At 55.4% G+C, this 18522-nt stretch overlaps 6 protein-coding genes and 2 non-coding genes across 8 annotated transcripts; 3 read left to right on the top strand and 5 right to left on the bottom strand.

Annotated features, from left to right (window-relative positions):
• Positions 1–206: 206 nt before the first annotated feature.
• BDZ83DRAFT_t333 lies at positions 207–278 on the bottom strand. Its single transcript has one exon. It is a non-coding gene; the product is annotated as a tRNA-Ala (tRNA).
• Positions 279–284: 6 nt separating this feature from the next.
• On the bottom strand, positions 285–391 carry BDZ83DRAFT_t332. Its single transcript has one exon. It is a non-coding gene; the product is annotated as a tRNA-Val (tRNA).
• Positions 392–4050: 3659 nt separating this feature from the next.
• Positions 4051–5694, bottom strand: BDZ83DRAFT_758632 (60Kd inner membrane protein-domain-containing protein; the record flags this gene model as incomplete). The annotated part of the gene is made up of 3 exons (XM_060515065.1): positions 4051–4557; positions 4619–5542; positions 5623–5694. The coding sequence occupies 3 exons, from the start codon at positions 5692–5694 to the stop codon at positions 4051–4053; spliced, it is 1503 nt and encodes a 500-aa protein (XP_060357566.1).
• A 685-nt stretch (positions 5695–6379) lies between these two features.
• Positions 6380–6881, bottom strand: BDZ83DRAFT_658139 (mitochondrial import protein 1; the record flags this gene model as incomplete). The annotated part of the gene is made up of 2 exons (XM_060511009.1): positions 6380–6490; positions 6612–6881. The coding sequence occupies 2 exons, from the start codon at positions 6879–6881 to the stop codon at positions 6380–6382; spliced, it is 381 nt and encodes a 126-aa protein (XP_060357565.1).
• Positions 6882–7531: 650 nt separating this feature from the next.
• Positions 7532–8904, top strand: BDZ83DRAFT_758630 (SEP domain-containing protein; the record flags this gene model as incomplete). Its single annotated transcript, XM_060515064.1, has 3 exons — positions 7532–7612; positions 7666–8090; positions 8145–8904. The coding sequence occupies 3 exons, from the start codon at positions 7532–7534 to the stop codon at positions 8902–8904; spliced, it is 1266 nt and encodes a 421-aa protein (XP_060357564.1).
• Positions 8905–9306: 402 nt separating this feature from the next.
• Positions 9307–10499, bottom strand: BDZ83DRAFT_594437 (Gtr1/RagA G protein conserved region-domain-containing protein; the record flags this gene model as incomplete). The annotated part of the gene is made up of 2 exons (XM_060506714.1): positions 9307–10258; positions 10336–10499. The coding sequence occupies 2 exons, from the start codon at positions 10497–10499 to the stop codon at positions 9307–9309; spliced, it is 1116 nt and encodes a 371-aa protein (XP_060357563.1).
• Positions 10500–12596: 2097 nt separating this feature from the next.
• Positions 12597–15235, top strand: BDZ83DRAFT_724925 (uncharacterized protein; the record flags this gene model as incomplete). Its single annotated transcript, XM_060512706.1, has 4 exons — positions 12597–12958; positions 13016–13621; positions 13672–13964; positions 14016–15235. The coding sequence occupies 4 exons, from the start codon at positions 12597–12599 to the stop codon at positions 15233–15235; spliced, it is 2481 nt and encodes an 826-aa protein (XP_060357562.1).
• Positions 15236–16397: 1162 nt separating this feature from the next.
• On the top strand, positions 16398–18460 carry BDZ83DRAFT_758627 (uncharacterized protein; the record flags this gene model as incomplete). Its single annotated transcript, XM_060515063.1, has 2 exons — positions 16398–18070; positions 18130–18460. 2 exons carry the CDS (start codon positions 16398–16400, stop codon positions 18458–18460), a joined length of 2004 nt encoding a protein of 667 aa, XP_060357561.1.
• Positions 18461–18522: the final 62 nt, after the last annotated feature.

Here is an 18522-nt window from a genome sequence, read left to right as displayed (position 1 = left end):
ATATCAGGACAACGACCAGTCATCAGAGCACTCGGTGCCAGGATATGTTCTACCCATACATACTCCCGTCAAAGTCTCAGAGTGCCTTTTCACCATGGCAATCCGGGCTTCAGGGAGCGCGATGGCATCGACTCACGCCTTGCGGACGGTCAGAACCAAATTCCACGCCCACAAAAATCACTATGAGTGACAAAATAGTCAAAATATGGACGATCTGGGAATCGAACCCAGGACCTACCGCATGCTAAGCGGTCATTATACCACTAAACCAATCGCCCGTGGTATGATCTAGCCCGGACTTGAACCGGAGACCTTCAGTGTGGGCAGAGGCGAGAGAAACGAGACTCTCGTACTGTTAGACTGACGTGATAACCAACTACACCACCAGACCAGGGAACTTGTTGAAAGCAAGTGCCAGTTTCTGCATCCTTGGCTGCGCGAGCGCGCTGGTGTTGTGGATTGAGGGTTGCAAAAATTTGCAAACGGCTTTGGTAGGGTGGGTCGGGACGGGAGGTCCCTTGCGGTGGAGGTCGGAGCCGACCGCTGCCGGCCGAAGTGGAGTTGAGTTCCGACGAACTTGTCGCTATTTTTAGGAGTGACGGAACGACCAGACGAAGGTTAATGTCGACGCAGAATGGAGGTATGTCACCAGGGCGCCCTTCTTCCCTCAACGTTGGAGATATCACTGTGTTCTGGACTTGGGTGTTATGGGATCGACTTGAATGAAATCGACAAGAAACTTTGTTTGATGGGAATCATTAGGTAGTGATGAAATTGATTCTGGCCTGAGACAGCTGATAGAGCATGGCCATTTAGAGCTGGAAATGACGGTCTGCCATGTCACGGTCCCCACACTGAATGACTGACTGCCTTGGTCAATCTGATTACGAGTGCCCCTAAGCCAGCTTTCAGAGTCGGGGTAACTCCTCTTGATATACCACATCAGCCTCATCACGATCGTCTTGCTGCGAATCTCGCAACCTCAAGTCGTCATGATGCAAGGGCAAAGTCGCCGCAGAGAGAGTCGAGAGGTGGTGCAAGTTTCATATGCGAGCTTACCAGCCAGGGGTTAATAAAGAATCTGATTGGTTTCTTCTCTTATTGTTGCACATTTATGGTTGCGATGAGGAGACTTGGAGATATCAGGCCCAACATATAAGGAGCAGCCTACACATTCTTGCTCTCCTACGCTGGGAAGTGAATGGGCCAAGAATAGATAAAGGGAATGGCTATGGTTATCATGTCTCCTCCCTATGATTTTAATTACCTAATCTAGTATCATTGATGGAGGTCACCCATTAATTAACATAATCATCGGCCTTCGGCGACTCGTCAAGCCTCTGCTCCATTTGATATCCAACAATGATGAGGACTTGGATTACCGTCCATTGTGAACTAAGTCTCTGCAATGCCTTTGATCGAAATGCCAGAAGGTCCGGTAGTCTGTTTGCTGAAGGCGGACATCAAGGTGGCCCATGAAGAAGACGGTCGTAGTGAATGACCTGGAACATCGATCAACTGAAAGCTCCTTGCCATGTCATCACTTTAGATACCACGTAGCGAGGGGAAAAAGTAGGCCGACTGCCGCGGAAGGAGCGAGGTAGGAGGGGTTGCCCAGGTGACGCGCCGGGTACCCAAAACAATCACCACCAGCACCCTGAGGGACCACGATCCCGTCTCCGCCCCGTATATTCATCTCATACCATCCCTCTACACTAGGCCATTGGCCACCAGGAGAAGGGTATATACCCCCCCTCAAGTCCAATTCTGTCACCAGCACAGCAGGCGCCCTCTAGGTCGGGGGTCAGGTCAAACTGTGGCGTGGGTGGTGGAATGGTTCATGGTCGACATTCAGCTTTAACGCCAACCAGCCTACTCGACGACAGGCTTAGCGAGTACCCGACTTCGAATCCCAGCATGTGCGCCAGAGATGTAGCCCCCAAATCGGCACCGGGGGGGTGAACTCTTTTGTCAGGTGTTGTCTAATGATTCGATTATTTTGAGCTGCTGTGAATATTATACTTGGTTTTCATGACGAGTGTGACTCGGGCAGTCGATTGCCATGCTGGTTACCTGATAGTGTCTGGTCTAGCGGCAGGTGCCTTGTAGTATGCCCTTGTCTCGGTGAGGTGCTTTCTTACACATTCATATCCCAGAGCATCTGCTGGGTTATCGCTGAGTCTGGTAAGATAAAGTCACGCAGCTCCAAGTTGAAGGGAGAACCACTGCCGATGCCTTTCTCGTCACGTCCCACTCTTGTGCCCATGATATGATTTCTCGGCCCAGGAAAAGTATGTTCAAGCATCCATACCGACAGGAAAACAGCTTTCATCTAAGAACGGTTGGGCGAGAAAAGGGGGAGGGGCAATGATATCACCAGGTGACGCTTTTCGGCGATGCCCTTTCATCTATGGTCGTCCTGAATTGTCAGTGACATGTAGTCGTTATTCGGACGACCAGGAATGAACATGGAATCTCGACATAGATGTATCATGACGGCTATCTTCGGCAAGACGCCGAAAGCCAGAGAAGCCTGCGATCTGCAGGCTACTGTGACGACGTCAGTACACACAATTCAAGGCCAGAGGCGCCACGTCCGTCCGCATGCCTATCGAATGGAGCTGGGCCGATGTGAAACTTGGCCACGGGCCCGAACATGAAGTTGACGAGTCTTGGTACTTGAATTGGGACTAGATGAGGTGTGCAGAAACATCCATGACTCCAAGTTCCTATTATCTATCGGCGAGGTAATGTGAAAACATCTCTTCTGGCGGGCCATCTATGCTGATGGGTATCTCACAGCGGTGAATGAATCACGGGCATCAAATTCTCGTGAGCAAAGACCAAAGATATTCTCCTTAGATGAAGCACGGAACATTCGCGTGTGAGTAAAGAACGAGGCACGGCAGGAATCAGGAGACAAATACAGTCGACCTACCTCACTGGCCAATGCCACGAATGGCTTATGTATTAATATCAAAAGGGGCAAAAAAGGCAAAAGCTCAGGTGCCCAGTTCGTGAATTGAACTGGACCCCCTACGAAATCCTCCATCTATTGAGACTTCTCGAGATTTCATACCAAGTTCGTTACTAACGGACCAGGGCGTTATACCGCTCGACTGTGGGGATCGATTGGGCTTGGTTGAAGAAAGAGCGACCTCGATCTGGATACAAGGCAAGGCAAGGTAAGTACCAGTCAAGTCATAGGAGACTAGGAAAGAACCATCCCATCAGCGGCGCGATTTCTAAGTCGAGGCAGGTACGGTCACCGACGGGAGGCAGGCACGACTAATAGGTACCTTAGGTAGGCCCCCCTACCTCTCCCAACCTTCGTTACCTACCTAAGGTACTCAGTAGGAAGGAGAGAGGATGGTTCTTGGGTGTCTTCTCCTTCCCTATTGTCACAAGCGAAAGGGGCAGGTGGTCAAGTGGTTAAGGAGGCGCCGGTGGAATCCATTCTTCCTTGATCACCCTTAACCTTTGCCCAAAACTTTTGGTTCCCTACGGACGACCTTTCTTACCCTCTGTGAGTATTACGCAACCCAGGAATAGCTCTCGAGTATCGAAAGTATGCGCCTTGGTAATATTCAAATGCATGAGACGTCGAGAGCCAGGAAGGATTGGGTATTGTATCAGTCGTGTCGCATCTGAATGCGGACGACAATGTGGCTTCAAGGCTTCATATTATTGGCATACATACCTCCGCTCTAAGATGAGAAACTGACCGAGAGGTAGTTGGGGTCCTAGAAATGTAGCTCGGCGTGTTGCTTGTGCATCGTCAGCCGCACCTTACTGTGACTGGCGACATGGCATTCGGGAGAGTGATTCTCTATTATTGCGTTGTGGCAGCATGGTACCCAGATGATTTGTCTTTGTTCTACACCCATATGGTACAGTATCTGAAAACTCCTTCTCTTCCACAAAAGTCGGGAGTTTTCCGTCCGTCTTCTTTTCGATATTTTACAAGTGCAAAGGTACGGTGACCCCAGTCAATGCTCTCCAACCACCTGGAATTCATCACCAGCGAAAACACCCCTAGAACGCAATCATCTACTTCTTGCGCGTCTCGCTCCAGAACTTTTGTCTCTCCTGCTCGCCTCTCTGCTCAGCGTACTTCTTGGCAGCCTTCTCCGCCTCGCGCTTGCGGCCGGCCTCGAGGTGGTTCCCGGCACCGCCCTTTGCGTTGTGGACGGTCTGCTTCAGGTTGTCGACAATGCCCTTGATGCTGCCGGCGTCAGCCGCAGGGGTTGCGGGGGCAGGAGTCGAGCGCGGGGCCTGGTAGTTGAGACGTGTGGGACCGGAAGAGATTCTGGTCGGGCCGGCTGTGGTGCCGATGGTAGGGGCGGGTGTGGCGATCGGTGTGAGGTTGAAGAGGGAGCGGAAGGCGGCCTTGGAGAAGAGCCAGTTCTGGGCGACACCGATGAGACCGGTGATGAAGAAGTAGAACTGGACGCCGGCGGGGAGGTACGAGGTGAAGATTACGGAGAGGGGTCCGAGGATGTACATCATCAGCTTCTGCTGGGCCTTGGCTTGAGGCGTGGAGTACTTGGAGCCGAGCTGAAAGTCGACATGTTAGCATCCAGGTCGAAGCAAGCTGGGTCGCCTAGGTTTCACGTACCTTAACCATGGCAAACATGGCCACGGGACCGGCAATAGGCAGGAGGAAGTAAGGGTCAGAGACGGTCAAATCCGTGATCCAGAGGAAACCACCAGTCTCCATGCCGGGGACGGGGATGCTGGCAGCGCCGTTGAGAACACGGAACATGCCGTATCCAAAGGGGATCTGGAGGAGACCCCAGAAGGCGTTGAGGGGGTTCACGCCGGCGCGCTTGTTCAGCATGGACAGGTCGCGACGGGCCTCAGTCATGGCGGCCGAGTTACCGCTCGCCATGGCCTCCTGCATCGCCTTGCGGGTCTCGTCATAGGCCGGATCCTGGTGGAGCTTCTGCATCCTCGCTGAGGTGTCTTGGGACTTGAGGAGCGGCTTGAACATGATGAGACGGAGGAGGATGGCCGTCGCGGCGATGGAACCCCACCAAGGCATGCCGGAGAGGACGTGGACATGTTCGAGGGCCCATTGCATCACGCTCGAGGGGCCCCAGCCGAAGTCGAGACCGAGGGTCTTGAGGAAGCCGATTTGTTCGGGTAGATCGAGGAGGGAGGCGGCGTCGAGCTCGGGGAGGGAAGAGGTCGAGGGGGCGGCGGCCTCGGGGACGATGGGTGCGACAGGTGCGGCCGGTGCGGGAGGAGGGATGGATGAAGCGGATGCTGAGGCTGCGTCGACGGATCCTGAGGGCGCAACGGGGACAGCTGGTGCAGCTGGTGCGACTGGTGACGGTGCTGATGGTGTCGGCTGGGGTTCAGACTTGTCCCAGAGGGAGATTGCTCTTCTCGTCTCGAGGGAGCCGCCGATGGCTACTGTGCCGGCGAGGCCACCTAGTCTGGAGTTGATTGGTCTCAGCGCCGCCCAGGGTGCACTGCCGTTGCGCATCGAGGTTCCGAATTGCCGTCCATCGCCGAGTCGCCTGGGTGCCCGGGAGATCTGGTCACTGCACGTTAGTACTTGATGCAGGCGGAAATTCGAAGACAGACAGCCTGGGGAGTCGGAGAGGAAGAACGTACAGATTGGCGGGTTATGCTGCTGGCCGCTCTTGTGGAGGGCAGCGAATGAAGGACGCCTCTGCTGGGCAGCATGGTCGGTAGTTTCTGAGGGAGGAGGGTTGGGAGGGTGGTGAGAATTGAAGACTGACGCTCCAGTCAACGTCTCTCTGTCTTTGATGGCAGCGCGAGTTGCTGGAAATTTTTGGGGACCTCGCCATTGGAACCGCGGACGCGCCGGGGAAATGTCGGGTGGGACGGGAAGCGGGTTCAAGCTCCGGCTCCGTCCCGCGGCCAGGGGAGAGTCACTGGAGTCTGGGGGACGAGACTCGGAAGTCAGCATTGGATATCATTGACACCGAGAAGCTCGATTGGAAGTGTGCAGGCATAATCAAGTTTACAAGCTGAAACCGTTGGCTAACCAACAATGGATGAGGGGACATGCTGTATTTTGGTTTCTTTTGATCCTCGCATATATATGTACGGCCCTTGGGTCTCGAACTCGTCCCTGTAACCTGGCCCACGCCATCAACATCTTTCCAAGGGGCGTACTCTGTAAATGCCTTTACTCTTCCCGTACGCCGATGCATGTAGCCTTGCCTAGGTAGTATATCTGGCTGGGCATCGCTTGTAATAATCCCGACACCGCTCGCAGCAGCTTTCTGTCGCCGAGGGATGCCTTCGTTTATTGTCGTTTCTTTAGGGGCAGCTTGCGACCTCACACGGTCGGCAACATCCCGTATCCGTAGGTGCACTCGTGCTTTTATTCCCACCCGCCTAGTCACTCCAAGCTCGTCAAATCATCGAGACCGGTGGAAGGCCTCCGGTGCTTGTCGCGAATCTCGAGACCGGGGCCAATAGCGTGCGCCGTTCTCCGGGAGAGGGGGAAGACCTAGAATGTCATGTGTTAGATACTATTGCAACATGTGTCGTCATCTTCGGCTAGATCCTCGCAGCATGCGCATGTTCTGTGTGGATACACGTATGCGAGTGTCCAGCAACTTCGTTCGTACCTTGGTGCCGCCCCATCCTAGCCTGAAGGCAGCCTCGTGTGCAAACAGCTCTCCGAAACCCAGCATCATGCCATTGATAAAGGGGAGAAATAGGTTGATAGCGGCTCCGCGGACCAGGCCCCAGAACGTAGGCGGCTTGTAGAGGATGATGGGCGAGTTGGACGAGGGAGGTGATTCGGTGAGGTCCTCGCCTTGGGAGTACTGCTCGCTGTCGGACCGGATTGTCACACCGGACTCGGCAAGGGGGTGGAGGGAGTCGTCGGAAGCCATTGTCGACGCTGGCTTGAGGTTTCGGAAGGTAGTGATCGTGGGGGATGATTGGGAACTTGGTTAACGAGCAGGTTTACCGAGATTCGGCGCAGGGCAGTTCGATGATGGAACGGGGAGCTACGGCTACGGCATCACCTCGGAAAATCACACCGCAGCTGCCTCCCCCAACGGGTTGCTGCACTGTACCGGCTCGGGGTCTGCGGGGTCTGTGCGCAGTCATCTTCCCCGTCGGAGCTTCAGCCACATTGATACAGATTAGATAAGCTGGAAATGTGGCGGTGAATTTCTTGGTGGGGTTGAGGCAGTTGGAGTGGGCGGTGGCTCCTCCCTCACGTCACAGGGAACGTGCTAGACAACCAGGTACCTTTCATTACGGATGCAGCTCCAATGGAAGCAGTTACGACCACTAAGCTGCCTGCTATTCGTCTCCCACTTCGTCTTTGAATCACTCCAGGGCGCAACCTTCAAAGAAATCCAAACTCAAAAAGACCACGGATTCACTGGTGATATCTCTACCTACCTATTAAACGACGATACCGCCATATACCCAGTGAAGAGAATACGACATTCTCTTTCCTTATTCCGTCCATTTAACTCTGCTCAATCGACACCTCGCCATTCCCCGCCAGACCACATCCAGTACCGCCAACATGTCCGGTAGCTCCAACAGCGCTTCGCGCAACAACATACTGCGCGACTTCAAGAGCTTGACGGGCATGCCTGAAGCTAGGGTGAGATAGTCTCGGAAGAGTCTATAAAATAACACTGCTGACTTTGCGTCAAGTGCACAGAGTACCTCGAATCCGCGAACTGGGATATCGGCCTCGCCGCCCAGGCCTACTACGCCGACCATGATTCCGGCGAGGAAGAGATCGAACCCGTTGCGCAGGCTCAAGCTTCTGCTCCTGCTCCCGCCGAATATACCGGTCCCCGAACTCTCGATGGACGACCCGCACCCGAGTCGGCCGGCAGAGCGAGCACCGTGAAGAAGGCAGCACCTAAGAAGAAGGGTCTCGCAACGCTTAGCTCTATTGGAGGGGGCCACACACACGACGATGATGACGATGAAGATGATGAGGACGACGATGATAGGGGTCGCGGCGATCTCTTTGCTGGCGGTGAAAAGTCTGGACTGGCTGTGCAAGACCCGTCTCAAGAGGGCGGTGGTGCTAAGAAGATCATCAGCGACATCCTCGCCAAGGCCAAGGCGTAAGTTGACAATGCAAGAGGATACTACGGGGCGGCAAGACTAACAGAGGCCAGAAACGCATCTCGGCCAGAGACTGCATCGCCCGCGGGCCCTTCGCGCTCCGGTGCTTTCCGCGGAAGCGGCACCACGTTGGGTGGCGAAGGCTCCGAGAGCCGCAGCATTCCCGATCCTGATGCTCAGGAGGGTGCGAGTGGCTCAGCGGGTGCGACTGGCGAGGCTCAGGAGCGCACGCTGCACCTATGGCAGGACGGCTTCAGCATCGACGATGGCGAACTTCACCGATTCGACGACCCCGAAAATGCGATGGATCTCAACATGATTCGGGCTGGCAGAGCCCCCCTGCACTTGATGAATGTTCGCTACGACCAGCCGGTTGACGTGAAGCTTCATCAGCACCAGGAGAACTACCACCCGCTGCCCAAGACATACAAGCCGTTCGGTGGAGAGGGCCGCCGACTCGGTAGCCCCGTCCCCGGCGAGGGCAGCTCTTCGTCCACCACAGCTGCCCCTGCTGCGTCGGTGTCGGCCAGCGCCAGCTCGACGGGTCCTCAGCAGGCCGTCGATGAGTCTCAGCCTACCCTGACCCTCCGTATCCAACTGCCCAACGGCACCAGGCTGCCTGCTCGCTTCAACACCACCAACACCGTCAATGACGTTTACGAATTCGTGCAGCGCGCTTCTGCGGATACCCGCACCAGGTCCTGGGTGTTGGCCACGACTTTCCCCAACAAGGACCACACTGATCGCAGCTTGGTGTTGGGCGAGATGTCTGAGTTCAAGAAGGGCGGCACGGCGGTCGTCAAGTGGGCCTAAAGCACGAGGCAAATGGAAAAGAAAATGGCGGGAAACGGGCGGCGTTTGGTACTTTGGGGCCTTGATCCGCATTATAGCCGGGTGGCTTTGGGTCTGGGCATTTGAGGCCGTTTGCCTCTGCGTGGAATGTAGACTTTGCTCGAGAAATAGACATGCCCGGATGAAACAGTAACATCAGGTCGGCAAGTCCTTTATTGCTTGCTGCCATAGTACCTTGTGCTAATTGTACAAGTACTTGTCTGTCGTACAGTTTTTAGGTCCTTCAACGCCCTTTCAAATGGTATCATTAATCATCCCTTGCCGTACGCCACTGCGGCAAACTGTTTGTTGCCTATACGTATAATCCAACTAGAAACAGATCTGCGAGGTCCGCGTTATTTACAGCCCCTCTTTGGAGTACTCTCATGCTGTGCTGCCGCCGCCTTGCGAAATCATGGTGGCCGGGCCGTCTAGGAACTTGAAGTGCTCAATCGCAATCTGGCAGTTGAGCATGGCGGCGTTGAACCTGGCCTCTCCGGGTGGCAGGATGACCATGAGGTAGGTATTCGTCGTGAACTTGAGGATGAAGAGGTTGAAGCGCGTGCCGGCCTTGTGCTCCATGCGCACGAACTGCTCCGCGTTGCGCGGGGTGCCGGTGAAGCGGCTGATGGTCTGCTTGAAGTGCTTCATGATGTTGGACATGCGCTCCAGCCTGTCCTCGGTAGGGTTCCGCTGGCCTTCTTCCGAGGTCCAGGACGAGACGGCGAGGAAGGAGGTGCGCTCGAAGAGAAGGAGCTCCTCTGCCTCGATGGCGACGCCGAGGTTGGCGAGGTTTCGTTCGATCGTGGCCAGGTTGGGGACGAGGTCGTGGATGATGCTCGCCCAGGCCTTGTAAAGGCTCTGGTCCCAGATGCTGGTGGCGAAGGGGGTGATGTCGAAACCGCCGGCGGGGGGCGCGGTCGAGGGGCTGGTGGGGTCGTCGGCGGCGTCTGGGTGCTGCTGGTGGAGGTAGCCGATGCTGTTTGCGTACTCTGCGGTGCGCTGGCGGACGACGCGGACGCGGTCGTCGTAGACGGATTCGCGGTGGGCGGGGACGACGAGGTCCATCTTGTGGATGAGGACATAGATTTTGGCGCCCGGGGAGAATTGCAGGAGGGCGGAGATGATGGAGACGTAGGTTGCGAGGTCGCGGTCAATGTCGCGAGACTCAATATCGAAGACGTAGATGAGGACGCCGACGTTGGAGAAGACATGGACGCGCTGCTGAGAGAGGTAGTTTTCCATAAAGGCCTCTTGGCCGCCGCAGTCCCAGAGGTTGAGGGTGAGGTTTCCGAGGAATTTGACATGGGAGAGGTCGATATCTATCGTTGCCCCGCTGTTTGATATTATGATTAGCCTCTATACGGAAGGCATGGCTAGAGTTACCACCAGTAACAGAGGAACAGGACTTACAGTCTCCGGGTATCACGGGCAATATAGTTGCTAAAGATGATGCTTCGCATGCTCGACTTTCCCGAGCCACTCTTTCCCATGAGCAGGACCTTCTTCTTCTTGGGCTTCTTGACTTCAGCCAAGGGCGTGTTGCCCGGGCCATTGGTGTAGCCGGCGTCAGCCATGTCGTGTGTAGATTATCTTGCTGTGCTCGCGATCTGGAGAGCTATCCAGCACGTGGTGAGGAGGGGTTCGTGGATTGGGTGTGGGTGGTGTTCTGCAATTGGGAATTTCGGTGTCGTCGGATTCTTGGTTACACGATCCGTTGTCGGGGAGTCTTGAGGCTTGCGTAGAGATCGAACACCTTTAGAGACCAAAACGAGTGACTGGTATGCGGTGCTAAAGAAGATGGCTCGATAGCGATTTAGTTTGTGTAGCCTGGTTGCGATGTTGGAGTGCTCGAGGGATTGAATGTTGATCATGACCGCCTATGGGATGGGCTCCCGCGACCTGATTTCCAGGAGCCGCGCAGTACGTACCTTTAGGTACCTTGACGGTGACCTCCAGGTGAACCGGAGCTTGCGCAGTCCGATAAGATAAGCCGCTGCCTGAGGTGCCCTGTGAGCCCCCTCCACCAACACGACGGCTGAGTGCTGCGGGACTTCGCTTTTGCCATCGCTCAGTTCTCCAACTTTCAGCCCCAGGTCCACTCGTTCATCCCATCCATCTCTTGTTTTACCCGCTGAGGAATACGATGGCGCGGGACCATCGAAGCCTCTCATCCTCGCTGCCGGATTTTGACACAATTTCCTACCGATCCTGGCGTAACTTGCAAGTTCAAGGCGTGCGCATCCAACACTGAGAATGCCATCACCGGAACGAGTGCGACTTTGTCGTCGATGATACCAAGAACATCTTGACTTACACCAATGTCGAGCTGTCTGCCAAGGAATCTCGTCAATGGGACAATGGGTGACACGAAGGACCACGAAAGCGCAAGATACGCATCGGCTCAAGGTGCCCGAAAAAAAGTCTATGCCGGCGAAGACGACATTGTGTAACGGCGCCTTGCTGGGCATTCTCGACAGAGGTCGGCTTGACAACCATCGCACGCCTCCCTCGCGACACCACCACCCATGATCTGATCATCAGATATGGCGGAATCAGACTTTTCTTATGCCCACGGGCCACGGGACATAATCTGTCATCGAGCGATGCAGGTCTTGGTTGCTGCACCTCTGCCACAGAAGTCAACTTCGTCATCTGGAGGATGAATCTCGCTGGCAAAGTTGCCCTGCACATGGTCTATGGTGCGTCGAGGCCCAGCCATCGAGGGAGTCCAACCTCTTCTATTGTGTCGTGCTTAATGGAAGGGATATGCTAGAGCCTAGCAGTCCAATGGTCACTGGCTTCACTGGCAAAGCTGTCGAAAAAGGGACTGTTTTGGGGTGCCACAGATGCCCCGCCGCAGGCTGGATTCTGAGACCTTGTCTTGGTTGTCGACCCTTAGACTCCCGTCTTAGTTCGACTCGCTTCTCCCTTCGACTTCGGGCCAATGAGTGCGATGCAGTCACCGAGTCTTGGGATCCCGTCTTGCGCATCAGTGTCTGAAATGATTTTGACTAACGATGGGACTAGTGACAGGTTGTCTGTTGGATCCGATTCGTGCCGTCCACCCTCTTGAGCATGTTCTGCATGTTCATCCCTCCAAAGCATGAAGCTGCCGGCGTACACGAAGCGAGCACATATGACTGTTCAGGTCCCCCACCAGGCTGGCCCTGGTATTTGCTGCTTCGTAAATTTGGTTTCAATGTACACGCTGTTCGTTTCGTGGTTCGTCGCGGTTCTTTTCTTGGACGAGCCTTTCTTCATAGGCATAGTTGTTGCTTAGTTGTGACATCGGTATTTTACGCAGGTGATCTTGAACCTATGTTCAAGACGCGAGACGGAAAACAATAGGGATAGGGACAAGAGACCATCACAGCATCTCCAACATGAACCCCCTGCACGCGCATCCGCAGCAGATCCCGCCACGCCGGCCGGAACACCCATCCAGTAGCCGATCACGCGGAACAAGTGCGCCAGGTCAAAGAACCAGAGTCGAAACGCAGTACCGCCCACCACTGCCAGTCAACCGACCTACCATTCGATCAAGGTATACCTCGCCAGAAGATGCACCAAAGACTGCTGTGCCGCCGGTCCCACTTCAGCGGTCGAGTGCCTCCTCGGGACGCGTCTACAGCTCGTCGACGAGGCCATTTGACAGAAGCCGAAGCCCGGTTATGACGCTGCGCATCCTGTCACATAGCAGAGAAGGACATCGAGACAAAAAGTGTCAAAAGGAGGACCAAGAGAACCGGATGGTCCACGACTCCTGGGAGTTTCCCGTTCCGCCACGGGGCCTCGTACGATCTGGGAACGTCAAGCAGACCTCACCCAAGCGCCGACGCCTGCCGCTGAGAGACTCGATTCTCTTAAAACGCAAAGATTCCTCTGATTCCTCCAAAGCTGGCGGCGTAGAGACGTCAGCTAGTACACCTCGCAAAGCTCCGCCATTGTCGGAGCCACAGACACCGTCTAGGCCGACGCACTCCATGAGCATGCCAGTGACACCATCAAAAGGGAGGATGTCGGACCTGCCTAGGTATGCGTGCCTATCGAGTTTACCACTTTTAACGTCGGCCAGCTAATTAGTGAACAGGCTTGGAGCCCGTCCCAAAGATCAACAACTCAGGGAGGGTCACTCACAAAATCAACCTGCACGTCTACCGCCAAGAGACTCCAATCTGGAAAGCTACCGCAAGGATCTCAAGGCGTCAAATGATGCTCTGCCGGATGGTGAGAAGCCGTTGGTGTCTCGTATCTGTTCCATGATCTTGGACGAGGAGTTTGGCGCCGGCGCCGACAGATCCTCGACGCCCCTCAAGGTCTGGGACACCGTAGCACGATGTCTCGAAGACATCTCTCGCCTTGCACAGACAGGAGTCGCTAGCAGTGGGAGCGGAGGGCCTGCCCAAGCTCGTCTGGCTCTGGAATCGAACCCGGCCCAGGAGATGACAGGCAGAGCTGGTGGTCAAACCAAGATCGCTGGGACAGACGAGCGCAACACAGAGTCCTCCAAGCAAGATACAAGGTCCAGCGGGGGGTCATCGATTGTTGACTACTATGCCTCGAATTATCAAAAAGAAAGCAGTAGCCAGGGTGGGTTGCTGCCATGCCCTTACAGGCTGCGTAATCCGGCACGATTCAACGTCAATGACAAGTGGCTGTGTGCTAATGGAAGATGGAAAGACTTTGCAGACTTGCAGTATGTATCATGCCATGGTCGGAATCAGAAGGGCTACTTACTTGTTTCAGGAAGCATATCGCAAAGGATCATAAGCGTTGCGGCGATGCTCACCTCTTCCAGTGCCCGCGGTGTGAAGATGGTTTCTCGGAGCCCAATGCATTCAAACAACACTTGATGCTCCCAAGAGAGCAAATGTGTGAACCACGATCTGAGGGTGATTCTGAATGGACCGATCCAGAAGACGGCCTCAGCAGTGCGAAAGCCCAGAAACTATCTGAACAGACAGGCAACAAGGTATTCGACTCCTGGGATGAGTTGTGGAAGTGGCTATTCCCTCTGGACAGAGTGGTACCAAAGCCTGGTGAGTATTACCGGACTCATGAATGCAACCAGATTCACTGACAGATTTTAGCTGCTTTACCCGCCGTAGAGCTGCCGCTGGTAGAACAGGAAGTCTTTGCTGCCGGCAACATGTCGAACCTGAAGGCTAGCTTGGAGGAGCGCCTTCGCTTCCTCGCCTCACAATCGGCCGACAGCGGCTCGTTTTCCGCGCAGATACCTGTTATCACTGCGTCCCTGTCACTGGATGTTGAGGCGCATCTCAGGAGCGTGTTCATCTCATGCCGTAATCAGCCGCCTGTCCACACCGGAAAGTCGTCAGCGTCAGTGGACACAGCGACTGGCCGACCACGTAACCTGTCATCTGCGTCCAGCTCCAGCACCAGGAGTCTCCAACGGTTCGCTCAGCGTGGCCCTACCATTGCCGTAAAGGAGAGCAAAGGTGCCGCGTGGGACGGCCCCAGCCTTGATCGTCAACGTCAACGTCAGAGAAGCAACAGCGACGAAGCGAGGCGCGAAAAGCTGACGGGGGCCGCGACGCTTCCAGTCCCAACAATGCTCACGATACCATTCCCTCGCATATCAGCCTTGACAGAGCACTCTGATGTAGGGCCCAGCCCAGTCTCGGAACACGACACCTCGCCGAAAGCCCACTCGGACGCCGAGTACTCTTCGGGCGTCGAGTCAACGCCGAGCAGCGCGGGCGGATACCGGGAATCCAGCAACAGTAACACGACAGCAGACATTAGGTGCAGCAAGTGCAACATGAGAGAGAGTCTTCGACCGGGCGAGGACATTTTCTCAGACAAGCGCCACTTTAGCAGTTCCTCAGCTGCAGCGCAGGAAATACTGAAGTCGACGTGCAGGTTCTCCGACTCCGGGATTGGGATCCTCTGCAAGAGCTGCCGGATGCTCGAGGAGCTGATTAGTTCGTACTCGCGGGCTTCATCTCAGGCGTCGGCCAAGTCTGAGCGACTAAGCCTGCCGATGGCTGGTGGTAATGGTGGTGGTACTGCTGCTCCTGCCACCGCGAGGAGTACCGCCACGAGCGTGACCACTAATACGAGCCTGAATACGGCCCCAATGATGGTGCCGCCGTTCTCGCCGAACCCGTCTGTCTCGGTAGATGAGAGCGAGGAGGAGACGCTGTTTGATTTGATCCTCGACTCGGCGACGTACCTGGACGCGGACGGGCAGCGCAAGACGGAGGTGGTGTCGCCCATGTTCCCGCCGCCGCAGATTGGGTTTTCAGAGTACGATCGATATGGGGGCCACGGCGGTAATTGGTTTTGACTCTTTGCCATTTTGCTCTGCTTCTTCTTGGGATGTTTCTTTTGTTCTTCATCGGGTCGGGGGCACAGAAATAGAGCGGTGTTTGGTGTTTGGGAACCAGCGTCGCGCACTGCTTTCGGTTTCAGCCGTTTGGAAGGAAAATTGGTTGATTATTCCCCATATGTTATTATTTGACCATAAGCTTATGGTTTGGTGTTTGCTAGGTCATGTGAGATACCGAGGCCGCTATCATGACACTGTAGATACCCACGATATTCGTGTGGTTTTGTTTTTCGTCTCCCTGAATACCACAGTTCTACTCGTCATTTGACAGCATAGTAATCATTGAGTAGAGCGAACAGGTGCTATCACCACATGACCACGAACAGAGCTTCTTGGGACTCTGGATAGGTATTTACGGTGTTGTATGAAACCTGGGGTTGGATGCCCGCCGTGTCCGAGCAGAGGATCCGTCAGCCCATGTTCCTGGCCAAGAATGCAGGTGCTGCTCGACGATCTGCACCTGCCGTCCCCGCAATTTTAGTTCAGTCCTGTGCGCAACGAAGGAAAGAAAGTATCGTGTAAGTCGTCTCTCTCGTTGAGGAGCTTCGCCGACAGCCTCCAAAGCAATTGATCAACGGGATAGAGAATGGCATAGTTTGGAGATTCCCTTTGTCAAGTGTTACTTCTCACATTCCCATACAATTTTCCAACAGCAGCGCTAGGTACAGCAGTGAAGCTAGTGATGGGAAGACTTGCTGTGGTACACTCCAGACACACGAGACTAACCGCATTAGCCAATTCATCGGATCGGGACGCCCAGTGACGTCGGAGAACAAGGGGTAAACCGCCCTACCGCGGGGTAGACGTCATCCTTACAGCACAGCTTTAGAGGCAAATTGGGGAAGGAAGGTACCTCAGCACGCAAGCACAGCGAGGCAAGGTAGCTCCGACTCGGAGCTTCCAGCTTTCAGATGTAAGGGCAATTCGGAAACATGCCACCAGAGCTCGTTCCGGAGCTTCCCCTCCTCCCTGTTTAATACATGTGCCATTCAAATACTGTTTAGTACCTACCTTTTCCCCTTCTCTTTTTCTCTCCCTTTCATTTGAGAGCTTTATTGAAGGTTTCTTTGCTTCTGTCGTACAAGATCATTGAACCCAATCTACGATAATCCAAAGCACAATGACGGACCGAGGAGAGGGCTACAATGCCCGCCTAAGCGTCAACACCAACGAACTTCCCACGCCACAACACTTACCCGTGGCATCGGGCGCCGAACAAGACCGGTACGGTGGCTGGTTCGGTGGCAAAGCCGATAAGGCTACCGAGAAGATTGAGCATGCCGCCGACAGACTGAAGGAGAACCTCCCCCGCGGCGCCGGCGCCGAACAAGAACGCTATGGAGGCTGGTTCGGTGGGAAAGCTGACAAGGCCACCGAGAAGCTCGAGAACGCCGCGGACAGGATCAAAGAGAACCTGCCCCGAGGAGTCGGTGCCGAACAAGACCGCTACGGAGGCTGGTTTGGCGGAAACAAGGGAGACCAGGCTGCCGAGAAGCTGAGACAGAACCTCCCGCGCGGTTCTGGGGCCGAGCAGGATCGCTACGAGGGCTGGTTTGGCGGCCACGAGCTTCCTTCTGTCGAGAAGCTCGGCGAGAAGTTGCCGCGTGTGTCTGGTGCCGAGCAAGATCGGTATGATCGTTGGTTCGGTGGTAACAAGGGGCAGCCCGCCGGCACTTGGGTCAAGGAGCACTTGCCCAATGCCTCGGGCGCCGAGCAGGACCGGTACGCTGCGCACTGGGAGGGCGTGGTTGACCAGGTCACGGACAAGATCAAGGAGAAGCTACCTTCCGCCGCCCAGGTAAACGAGAAGCTGCCAAAGGGGACTGGCGCAGAACAGGATCAGTTTGGAAGTTGGTTCGGAGGCGACAAGTTGCCGTCTGCCTCGGAAATCAAGGACAAGATCCCAAAGACGTCTGGTGCTGAGCAAGATCGCTTCGGTGGCTGGTTCGGTGGCGACAAGCTGCCCTCCGGATCCAAGGTCAACGAACACCTCCCTCGCGCCTCGGGAGCTGAGCAGGACCGCTTCGGAGCCCACTTTGGCGGTAAGGCCGGCCCCGCCGCAGAGGGAATCTCAAGAAGACTACCGAGGGTATCCGGTGCCGAACAGGATCGCTACGGCTCGCACTTCAGCCTTCACCCCAGCAACCCCGTTAATGCTGCCACGACATCGACTCTCGGCCTTGTACAAAACGCCCTGCTCCCTTCCTTTGGCCTCCACGCCGGCCTGAGCACCGTAGTCTACGCCGTTGCGCGGTACACCGATCGCGCAGAAGCAAAAGACTGGCTGTGGCCCTCCGGCCAAGTCGCCAACGCCTGGTGGACCGCCATCGGCGCACGCGTCGTCCACGACGGACTCTCCGTCCCCTCGGCATGGAACTCCCTGGGATACACTCAGAAGCTTCTCCTCACTGGTGTCAGTGCATGGGGTGCCCGTCTGTTCTACCGCATCGCCACCCGTAGCGTGAAGCGCGGCAAGGACGACGAGCGCTACGTTGCATTGAAGAAGAAGGATCCCAAGTTCTGGGACAAGGCCTTCTTCAGCATGTTCTTGCCCGAGGCGGCGCTGCAGGCGCTCATTGCTTTGCCGTTCACGTTGCCCTTCCGCGCGCCGTTGACGAGTGCCCGGTCGTCTGCCTTCACCGAGTTCCCCGAGACGTTCCATAGCTTGGCCGTCTTCCTCTTCACTGCTGGTCTCGCACTCGAGACTATTGCGGACAGTCAGCTTGAGGAGCACTCTAGTAAGAGTAAGGAGATTAACCGCGAGGGCGTCTGGAGCATCGTCCGCCACCCCAAGTAAGTGCCCCCTGATTCTAAACTTCTGTCAATGAACCGGGAAAGCTAACCAACCCTAGCTACCTTGGCGATGCTCTCGTTCACCTCTCCTTCCCCGTCCTTCTCTACAGCGCCGGCATGCTGCACCCCCTCGCTGCCCTCGGCCCTATCGTCAACTACATTGTCCTCCGCTACCTCGGCGGCGATAAGGTTACTGAGGCCAGCCAGGAGGAGCGCTACGCCAAGGAGAATCCGCTCAAGTTCCAGCAGCTCCAGGAGTACAAGCGCGACAAGAACAGCTTCTGGCCCAGTATTGGAGAGTACGATAACAAGTGGGTGTGGATTGTTGCTGCTGCTGGTGCGGTTGGTGTTGTTGCTGAGCGTGGCCTTCTTGCCTACTTCAGGGGTTAGGCTTTCTGAGAGGCGGGTGTAAAACATAAATGTAGTGTAATACTCTGCGATTGGTTGATCAT

The sequence above is a fragment of the Colletotrichum acutatum genome (assembly GCF_030867785.1).
Source record: "Colletotrichum acutatum strain CBS 112980 chromosome Unknown BDZ83scaffold_246, whole genome shotgun sequence".
Taxonomy (NCBI): domain Eukaryota; kingdom Fungi; phylum Ascomycota; class Sordariomycetes; order Glomerellales; family Glomerellaceae; genus Colletotrichum; species Colletotrichum acutatum.
Note: the sequence above shows the minus strand (reverse complement) of the source record. Positions and strands in the feature narration are given on the sequence as shown.